Source organism: Corvus brachyrhynchos, unplaced genomic scaffold, assembly GCF_000691975.1.
Source record: "Corvus brachyrhynchos isolate BGI_N302 unplaced genomic scaffold, ASM69197v1 scaffold101, whole genome shotgun sequence".
Lineage (NCBI taxonomy): Eukaryota > Metazoa > Chordata > Aves > Passeriformes > Corvidae > Corvus > Corvus brachyrhynchos.
The window spans coordinates 13,755,789-13,766,102 of record NW_008237239.1 but is presented as its reverse complement, the minus strand read 5'-3'; the positions used below and the strand labels follow the sequence as shown (position 1 = coordinate 13,766,102).

The following is a 10,314-nucleotide window of genomic DNA, read 5'->3' as shown; positions in this document are numbered from 1 at the left end:
CCGGCGGGTGAGGGGGCGGCGGGCCCGGGGGTGGCCCCCGGGCAGGGCGAGGAGGCGGGAGGGGCCCTTCCCGCCGGAGGGATGGATGGATTCTTGGATGAATGGATTGTCAGCCTGTCCCGTGTCCTGCAGAACTTCGAGACAGCGGTGCGGGAGAACGTTACCATTAACGGGCAGCCCCGGGAGGAGGCCGCCGATGACTCCCGGCTGCAGAGCGGTAGGCGGCGGTTTCCATTCGTTTCCTGCTGGGTGGGTTTGTTTTGGTTTGGTTTGTTTTTGCCCAGAGGTAAAACGGGGCCGATTGAAAGGGGAGGTTCTGACTGGATGTAAGGAAGTGAAAACTCATTGTTAGGATAAGAGAGCGTTGGAAAAGACTGCCCAGAGAGCTTGTCTCCAGCACTGGAGGCTTCCAAAAACAAACTGGACGAAGTGTTCTGAGCAACCTGTTTTGAAATGGGCGTGTACCCTGCTGTGAGCAGGAGGCTCTGGAGGGCCCTTCCAGCGTGAGTGTTGGGGGCAGTGACCAAGATATCTTCTATCAAAAGATCCTAGGAGACTGTGTCTTGCTGCTATTTAATATATGAAGCGTTGAAAATTATTGCTGTATAAATATATGTAATAGAAGCAATGTATTTATAATTACTGCCTTTGGAATAATAGTAGTGGAGATTCTTGGTCATCTGGTGTCCAGAGAAAGTTTCAGTGCAGTTCATTCGCTCACGTGCGTTGGCATTAGGTGCTCTTTGCCTGCAGCTTGATGCTTTTTACAGTTACACAAAGCTGAAAGTACAGGTACACTGAGCTAACTGTGGAGCTGTTGAACTGAAAACACTGAACTGCTTTTTGGTCAGGAAGCTCTGAGCAAATGTGGGCTCTGAGCAGTATGATCTAGTTAAAGGTGTACCTGCTCATTGCAGGGGGCTTGGATGAGATCACCTTTAAAGGCCCCTTTCAACCCAGACTATTATCTGATTCTGTGAAGTTTCTGCAGTTGTAGTTCTAGAAGTTGTAGTTCTACAGCTACTTTGACTACAAGGTGAAAAATGCACTGCTCATGATGCAAAATGCAAAACTGAGACACTGTCATCTGCCCACAGCTGGCATAAAGCTGGTATAAGGACTGTATTGTGCTTTTTAATTTGATACAGATTTACTTGTGCCTATCTCTGATCCAGTTTGAGTGACTAAGAGATCTGGCATTTTGTGCCTTCCATGTTTATGTTGACCAGTGGCTTAGGTCTTTCCTGTCTGTACTTAAATGATGTCATGGTGATCTTAAAACAAACAACCAAACCAAACCCACAAACTTTTAAAACCTTGGCTGTGCCTTTCTGAGTTTTGCAATCACTTGATTCTGCATGGAGTGACCCAGAGAGGGTGCTCAAAATCCATTCTTTATTGCTAGATTGGAAACATTGCATGGCTTGCAAGTTGTACTCAACACACTAGTGGGAACAGTGAATTTAAGTGTTAAACTGCTTATTTGTGCTCTGTGTGAGGTAAAATCAGTTAGGCTTCCAATTACTGTTTGTACAGTTGGAGTTTGTTTAATGCTTGTAAATCACACAGATAAACCATTTTTCATTGCTTTGCTTCTGTTGAAAAATACATTACCTCAAAAGACAGCCATTGCTTCGTAAGACTTTCTTCACAGATTCAGAGTTCATAGGGAAATACGTATTTTTTTTCCCCCAGAGGGTGGTTCTCTGCCTCCGTCCCCACCAGATCATTTACTTCAAAATAACTGGCCAACATCAAGTTATGCTCCAGTTTCTATACAGCCTTAGCAAGGAGATTCAAGACATACATTTATCTTTATGTTGATAATCATGCATGACATTTTTATTTGAAATCTAAAGCTGCTTTTTCCTGATAAGTTTGTCTCAAAAAAAAAAAAAAAAGGTCTGAGAATTCCACAGTAACTTTGTGTGTTTGTCACTTTCAGGTTCCAGCATTAAAATTCTGGAGGATCAGTTTGATGAATTAATAGTAGAGACAGCAACTAGGCGTAAACAGTGGCCTAAAAAGATCCTAGTGCATGCTATCCAAACCATGAAAGCAGAGCAAGAGATGTTGGTGAGTAACCTAAGACTTTCAGAAAACCTTTGCACGTTGCAGCTGCTGACCATGTATAACTTGAAGAAATTAATCATAAGCTCCTTCCCATGGTTGCTTTTGATTCTTTATAGTAAAATTAAATAGCTTTTTTTCGTTAACTGGTTGTGCAGTAGGCTAAGGGTTGCTACAAAGCATTGTGTCTATGCCTGAATTGGGTCTGTGGCACAGAGAAACTTGAGCAGATTGCTTCAACCTGGTGACTCATGATTTACAAACCAGTAGGCATCTATTTATCTTGTCACATCTGAGTTCCTGAAGTCCTTGCCCAAGGGCTGGTTGAGGTACTAAATGCTACACTACATACAGATAGATAGTATCGTGTAGTGTATGACTTAAAAGAAATGTCAGTGGCTTCCTATGCAGTTTTTTGGAGCTAGTAATTGTGTCAAGTAATGTCTTTCAGTAAAGCATGAAAAAAAAGGCAGTGTGGATTAGTGAATCAGTGCAGTAAATTCTGTGGGATTTTTGACACACAGTGTCAAGTAATTACTGGCATTAAACAACCCAGTCATGTCCTTGGTTGCCAGAGATCTTCCCTGAAGTTATGTTAGGCCTCCCTTTTGCTTATCTCCTGATTAATTAGGATTCCCTTGGCAAAAAACAAGAGGCTGAGGCAGAGTCAAACACTGGCATAACTTGCCCAGTGAAACTGTGGAGTCTTCATCCTTGGAGAGATTCATGGAAATACTCAGAAGTTTACTGGATGAGGCTCTGAGCAACCTGCCCTAGCTGGCCCGACTTTCAGGAGGGTGTTCAAAGGTCCTTTCCAACTTCAGCTGTTCTATACTGAAGAAGACAGGGTTTTTTAGACAGTTGTGTAAAAGCCTGCATTGCATTTCTGAGGACTAAAATTGACAAATGTTAACTCTCTAGGTTAGCCAGGCAGGGATGATTTACAGTAAGGAAAAGTACTTGGGTACACATTTGTCTTACATCTGAGGTCTTCCCTAACATATGTTGCCTTTTTGCCTCTCTGTTTTGTCAGTGTATCAAGTACATAAAACAAACAAACAGAATCAACTAAAATAAAATACACTATTGCATAACACCAAGGTTTAACAAGACCTTTTAATCTTTCTGCTACCCAAGTCCCACTTGGATTAGTTATTTAGAATACCTCTCATGCTACCTTTTTTCTCTTGCTGATTCTTCAAAGTTTACACCACCACAACTAGATGATTATTTTAATTAAAATTGTCTGCAAAAGTTTAGTTTATCCCTGTAAGAATATGTAGAAATATATGAAAGAAATATAGAAAGCTTATTTTATCTCTGTAAATGGTCTCTTTTTTTCGTCTCTCAGCTACTTCTGCAAAGGTACCAGTGGTTTCTCTGCTTTTGGTTGAAGATTTCTTGTGTTCTTTCACAGCCATAGCTAATCCTGTAATGCATTCTGAGGCATAAAGAGCAGCCATGAAGATGTGATTTATCTGGAGAGCACCACTCATTTATTGTGGTGATCTCGCTGTAATTGCCAAAGCAAGAGATAGATCATCCTGTGGGTTTTCAGTCAATATGTTCTGTAGAGCTTGAGGCTAATGCAAGTAATGTTTGTTCTTCTGCTTGGAGCTGTTACTGCAAACTTGCTAAGAAGTTCTGTGAACTGTGAAAAAATTCTCTGACAAAACTACAGCGAGGAATGATTAGCTTTCCCCTACTTGCTTTTGCTTGAGGAAGGCTGGGGGACAGCTCCTGAAGTGGAGAACACTAACCTGCAGTTGATATAACTTGTGTTCCCATGGCATTGCCTTGTTTCCTTCTTCCCTGTTAGTTGCTTCTAATTCTACCTTCAATATAGCTGAGTATGGGTTGTGTCCATTTTCTATTAGTTTACTTCATGTCTCAGTTAACTGATGTCAGGTCACAAGATTCACAGTTTGTGAAGCAGTGTTCTTACTTCTGCATAAGTAATTGCAGGGCTAGAGTGTAGTTGTTTAAGTACTTTTCTTTTGCTTAGCTTTTTGTCTTAAACTCCCTTTGTTGGAGTTCGTGGCTCTGTGAAAGCATGCTGGTTCTGTGAATGGCTCCTGAGGAGCTAGAGCAGCTCTTTTTCCTCAGTCGTGCAGCAGGTGGCAATGCTTCTTCCAAAATGCCTGGATGTCAGTTCTCATGCTTTAATAATTAGATTTCTGCAAACTAAAGCAGATTCTGGAGATATGTTTACAGAGAATGTAACTGTGTTAACCAGAATACTGTTTTCAGTAACTAAGTATCTGTAAACTGTATCTCTAATACATTCTTGATCTAAATAATTTTACCACCATCTCCATTGTTCTGGCTGCTATATGTATATTAGATATCTATTAAACCAAGAGGGTATTCCATAATTTTTATTTCTTTCTTTTTTTTTTTTCTTTTGAATGTGCAGAAGCTCTACCAGCCTGTGGTAAAACCAGCAGAGATAAGACCTCAACCTTGTCAAGGTAAAGATTTTGTGGGGAGGGCAGCTGTACTGAGGAAACACTGCCTCGCTTACTGGCTAGCTGAAAATGTTTAAGAAATTTTCTTTCTTTAAGCTTGTTTAAAATTACTGGCTCTTTAAATAGAAAGCTAGAAGTTTGTTATAAGGGAATGTGCTGCTGCCTGAGTTTTGCTGTGTCCATTTCTCTTGTTCTGAGTGCTGTCTGCAGTTAGGCACTGTACTTAAAGGCAGAAGCTGGCCACTCTGTGTGTGTATTGGAGAGAAACTGTCATACAGCTACCCCCAGGAGGCTTCCTTAGTTCTTTCCTTCATCACTGGTGGAGGCCAGCTGGGGAACTGGATGGATCACTGACATTCTACTTTGTCTGTTCTTGTGTTCCTTTTACATGAGTACTAGAAATGCTTCAACCTCCCTTCCTTAGCAATCACTTCCTTCAGGGAATTGAAAGCTGTTGAGTAGGACTCAGTGATGGCAGTGTTGGCTCTCCTAGCCTGCCAAGTAGGACACAGATTTTGTCCTGCCCATGCCACTTGTAAGGGTTGATGAAGGAACAGAGCTGTAAACAACATTGTAGGTTTACTGCATGCTTTCGAAAGATGCCTTTGGAAAGACTCCTTGGAACAAGGTAGTGGATTTTGCTGTAGATGATTGAGGCTGGCCTTAAGAAATGGGAAGTTTTGTGTTGCCTGTTGTTAAGTATTGAAAAATGACAGACTTTAGCATGCAGTTCTAATTTGAAAAGTGAGAACCCTCACTATGAATTACTGCACAGGATGTAAAGCTGGTGTAACAAGCAGTGGTGCTCAGAGTTTGAGGAGCTGAGCTGAATCTTCCAGTTCTCACCCTGCAGATCTGACTTCATTCTAAGCATCATTTCCTCTTTGTAAATGGGAGGCATTGCTTCCAGCAGTGCCAGCCTGTGTGCAGCAAGGCAGCTAGTAGGAGCAGTACAGAGTGACGCTTCATAGCTGGGTTCCTTTTGGTTTCTAGTGTCCAAATCCGGGCTTTTCTGATGTCAGTGAGCTGCTCGCAAGTTAGTAGCAGCTTGCACTATAGTATGGTGGTTTTGGGTTTGGTAACAGCAAAGCTGTAGCAAAAATACCATGGAGTTTGTGCAGAATTTTAGTATTATGTAGTCTTTGGGAAGTTTATGTATCCCAGTTTAGCAAGTACAGTGGCTAGAAACCAAAAATGTTTAGATTACTCAATACCTTTCATTTCCTTGTTTCATTTCCCTATGTTTTGGAAAGCCTTGAACACTGAAGAATATAATGCCATCTATGTGAAGCTCAATTCCTGCAGGCAAATTTCATTTAACTGTGTGTCAGTCTTTCTGTATAATAATCTAAATAATTATTTCTACTTAACTTCTTCCTTGGTATTTCCTAAGGTCACCAATCTTCTCATCCCAATACTCTACTGTAGAAATGCTTCATTATGGGCATACCCTTCTTTTAGAGAATGCCCGTCCGTAGGGCTCTGTGATGTGTTTAAAGAGGCTGCTGCTGGACTGTTTATTCTTCAAACTGAATGATGGTGCATTTTAGGGTCCATGTTCATATAGGGATCATGTGTTCCTAAACCAGGTCTGACCAGCACACTGGACACATGGACAATTTAACAAACACCATCTTTTGGTGGCTACTACATTTCAGCAGGGAATCACTGTAGCCCTGTGCTAGAATGCAGTAACTGACTTTGGTTACCTACAGCAGCACTAATAAGATTGGCTTAAAACAGAATGCTGTATTTAACCCTGACAGGATTTAGGGATGGTTGCACTGCAGGCTCTGGTAAAACCCTACAGAAAACTAATATTAGTGGAGGTGACGCTCCTTACTTCCCAGAACCATGCTAGTCTGCTCATTTTAAGTTTTGTGGATGGAGAACATGCAAACCAGTTTCATAATAGCCTAGAGTTTAACTCTTGAATACAGAATACAGAATTAAAGTATTGATGATCTTGCCATATTGCTGCTACTGTCGAATGTATGCTGTATTCCCCCTGGTGTTCTGCACCTGCTGCCTGCTTCAGTGTTCCTGAAAGCTGGGCTTTTTTCTTTCCTTATTAGCACAGCAGAATTAATGCAGTTCATGTTACTTATGCTTGGCTCTTTTTGGTGTTAATGCTTGGTGAGTTAAGCCAGAAGAAAAAAACAGTAGCCTTTACTGTAAAAGCCAACTTGTTGGAGACATAGGATGATTTATTTGCCCTCCTTAAAATGGGTTTTCTTCATCTCATGTTCTCTACAGTGGTGTGTGTTCTCTGTGGTTTTTATCAAACGTAATATGAGCTTAAAAGTTTTGAAAACAAATATTTTTGTGTAATCATTTCTTTACAACTGTTCTTTTATGTCAAATACTGGCTTTGTGTTTTCTAGGTAAGAACTTTGGGGCTTTCTATAGTTGAGACTGCTACCCTCTACTGCAATTTGAGTGATAAAGAATAATGCTAGTAAGATAAACCTTGCCAGCTGTCATCATCAGTGTTACAGTGAAAGGGATGTGTGCTGCAGGTTTGGGTTTTATACAGGGACTTCACTGGTTTTCTCTCTGATTTCTGATAGTGAGTAGTGGGGGAGTTATGTTTCAGAAGTTGATTTGGGCTCTGTGTTTGTCTGTAGATGCTTACATCACAGATCTGAAGCAGGCAACCGAAGTGGCATCCAAACAGATCAGCAAAGCAATACAGGTGAGACCTCTATGTGCTCCAAGAGAATATGTTTTTATCTTCTTGATCTGGTAATATGTCACAAAACAAGAGTTCTAACTCATCTTCCTTATAGTTTGGTAGAAAAAAAGCCTCCGTGTATACTTTTGAAGCAGGTAAAGCATTGTGTTTGTAAAGCATTCCCCCTCACATGGTAGTAAGGAAGATTACCCTGTGGCTGTAGGAAATACTCTTACTGAGATTTTGGAACCTGCAGCATCTGAAAAATAGAACATCTTTTGAAGACCTATATGACTTCATCTGGAGTATGACATTTATTAGTTCAGTATCTGCTTAGGCTTCAGCTGTGGTGTTCCTGTGATACTTCCTCAGCTTAGAGATGTCATGAGGGAACACTTCAACTTGGCATACTCTTTGCATGGCTTCTGAGTGCAGACACCTCACTATTGGGGTGGCAGCTCTGCATTCCCAACCCTCACCCACCATCCTGAGCAGCGTCTCTGCAGACACGGAAGCTTTTGTGCCTGTCAGAATCTAATTAGCATATTGCATGCCTTGTAACCATTGCTTTTCCCATGTAACTTGAGATACTTGGGTTTGTTTTTGCAGTCTATTCCAGCACTCATAGAAAAAGCAGAAGGTTTTTCCCTTGCATTAACTTGGCAACCAACCTTGGAACTCTGCAAGCTGCGGCAAGAAGTCTTTTCTGATTGCAAGGCGAAGGAGGAAAACAATGTCCAAAATTTAGTACCACCAGGAGAAGTCACACCAACAGAAACTGTTTCCAGTAAAAATCCTTATGTTTTGCTAAAAAGAAGAAAAGCTGCAGATTCCCCAGAGAGAAGGCGCTACCCACTGCGGCGGAGGAGGATCACTCTCAGCACATGAATTTCTCCTTTTGTGTTTTCACATTGGAATCTCAGTTGTACTTTTGTCCCATGTGTTCCATCTTTTTTCTTAAAACTCATCTCCCCTCAGTGCTACGCATGGGAGCTTCCTTAATTATTCTTTGATCCTTTAAAATATTTCTATTTTTACTGTCACACTGATGGTATATGAAAGCCTACACATACCAGTAGCATCCAATATCCAGCAAGTGTATTTGCCATTTAACTCATTTCGTGCTCTTAAATTGCAGTTTTTAGCTTGAGTCCTTGTGCTTCTCAGAGTTGGTGCGCATGCTTTACGTATGTGGGCAGTCTTTTGGGAAACCACTAACTGCTCATTTACATTCAGCATGTCTCTAAAGAGGCTGGAGGATGTCTAGTTCTCCTAATGCACTTCACCTTCCTTAATTACTGAGGCAGGTGGCTTTTATTTTAATGAATTAATTGACACTGCAGCATATTGAAATCACCAGATTTGATGCAACGTTGGAGTTTTAAGGAAGTCCGTGTGCAGATGTGACATTGGTCCCTGCTGTTCTACCTTTCCTGAATGTAGGTCATCTAGGCTTATTTATAGCCATGTTTGCTGAAACTTGGATTTTTAGTAATTGTATGTATTTACTTGCAGTGTGCTCTTCTGAATAGGAATTGAACCATCAACACCTTAGAGTCCGATATTTCGTTTCATGTAATCCAATTATGCAGCCTGGGGTTTTCCTGGACAATATTTCTACACATGACAGGATCTTGACTTGGGTTGTGTTTGCATTTGTGTTGACTAAACTTTAAAGATGAATACAGGCTACCGGTAAATGGTATTCACTTGAGCTAGCTTACTTTTGTTTTCTTTACTCACTAGTACCTAGAGGATTGCACAATAGTACTATACTGAGCATTGTGCCTTAACCATTGATAACTTTTGGTAGCTTATGCTTGCATGTGCCTGCAGTAAATACTCATGTCTAGTCTGTAACGTAGTTCTTAACACAGTAAATGGAGGGAGATTTTAGAAGCCTTATTAATGACATGTTTGGTGCTAAGAAGACAGGTCCAACCTAATGTCTAAGAGACTGAAAATTCTCAAGAAAACAGATTTTAGCATCATTTATTTTGTAAAAGTGAGCATCTGTACTGAGACTTTGTATATGTAATCATATGTAAATATTTTTCCTGTCCTTGTATATATAAATGTGTGTTTTTATATGAAGTAAATTAAATCAATTAAGGAAGATCAAAGCTTCGGATAATAGTGTCAGTCCTAATCCTGGAATAGATGGTGGCTGAGCATTAAGCGTACTTCAGAAGACATCTGTGTTAAATTCTGGTTTGAGTAACTGAAGTAGTTCCATTTACTGCCTTTGAACTCACAACTGTTATTAATCTCAGGGCTACAAAGCTTCTCGTGTAAGAGAGGACAGGATGTGAGAGGGACTGGAGCTGCAGAGCTGTGGAACGTGTGGCTGAGACGGCTTCTCACACAGCCACTTGCTATTTTGAGTGCCCATGCTTGGTGCGAGTTAAAAATCCCCGCTACAGGTTTCTTCACAGAGATCCTGGGTGTTGCTAGGCTAAGGTGAGCCCTGCAAGATTTGGCATGGCAACTATTACAGCATTTGGCCATTTCCTCTGTTAATAGGAAGATTCTCTGCTCTTCTCTGCAAATGATAGGCAAGTACAGAAAACAGCTAGGAATAGTTGGGTCTCTTTGAAGAAGTCCTGTCAAAAATGTCTGGGGTAGGACAAATGCCATAAGAAATAAGAAGGGCAAACACTGTGATTTAAGACTTAATAAATAAATTAATACATTCCCACTACAGTGCATGTTTCTATGTAGAGACTGAGGGATAGTTGGCCTGCACAGGATTTAAAGTGAGTGGGAATGGATGCCCTGAGTTAGAGCAAGTTGGTCTTTGTTTCATAGCCCTTGTTTCAACTGGAACTGGGTGGAAAAAGAAAAATGTATCTGGAGATGCTGGCCAAATGGATTGTGTAAAGAAAAAGATAAAGCAATCAGGATTCCAAGTGCAGCATACAAACTAGGAATTTAAAAATCTCTGATGGCTACTTTTGGCCGAGCAGCACTGGAAGGTATCAGACAACCTCCCTTTAAATGCAAGTTCTGTGATGAGCTAAACTCAACACTGGAATGTTCAGCAGTTTTTCAAATGGTTATTAAAAAAGTCTACAGCCTCTGATACCTGCAACTAGCTGTTCT

General features: G+C 40.9%; 1 protein-coding gene across 1 annotated transcript; it reads left to right on the top strand.

Moving 5' to 3' along the window:
• The first annotated feature begins 66 nt into the window (after window positions 1-66).
• On the top strand, window positions 67-9,335 carry NSL1 (NSL1, MIS12 kinetochore complex component). The gene is made up of 5 exons (XM_008630521.2): window positions 67-217; window positions 1,946-2,076; window positions 4,487-4,541; window positions 7,166-7,233; window positions 7,822-9,335. Exons 1-5 carry the CDS (start codon window positions 82-84, stop codon window positions 8,098-8,100), a joined length of 669 nt encoding a protein of 222 aa, XP_008628743.1. The 5' UTR covers window positions 67-81; the 3' UTR covers window positions 8,101-9,335.
• Window positions 9,336-10,314: the final 979 nt, after the last annotated feature.

Bases quoted from the DNA above. Each gene is read 5' to 3' on its own strand.
- NSL1 (XM_008630521.2), top strand. From the start codon at position 82: ATGGATGGATTCTTGGATGAATGGATTGTCAGCCTGTCCCGTGTCCTG. The intron at 2,077-4,486 runs GTGAGTAACCTA...TTGAATGTGCAG, and splicing joins AAGCAGAGCAAGAGATGTTG to AAGCTCTACCAGCCTGTGGT. The intron at 4,542-7,165 runs GTAAAGATTTTG...GTTTGTCTGTAG, and splicing joins AAGACCTCAACCTTGTCAAG to ATGCTTACATCACAGATCTG.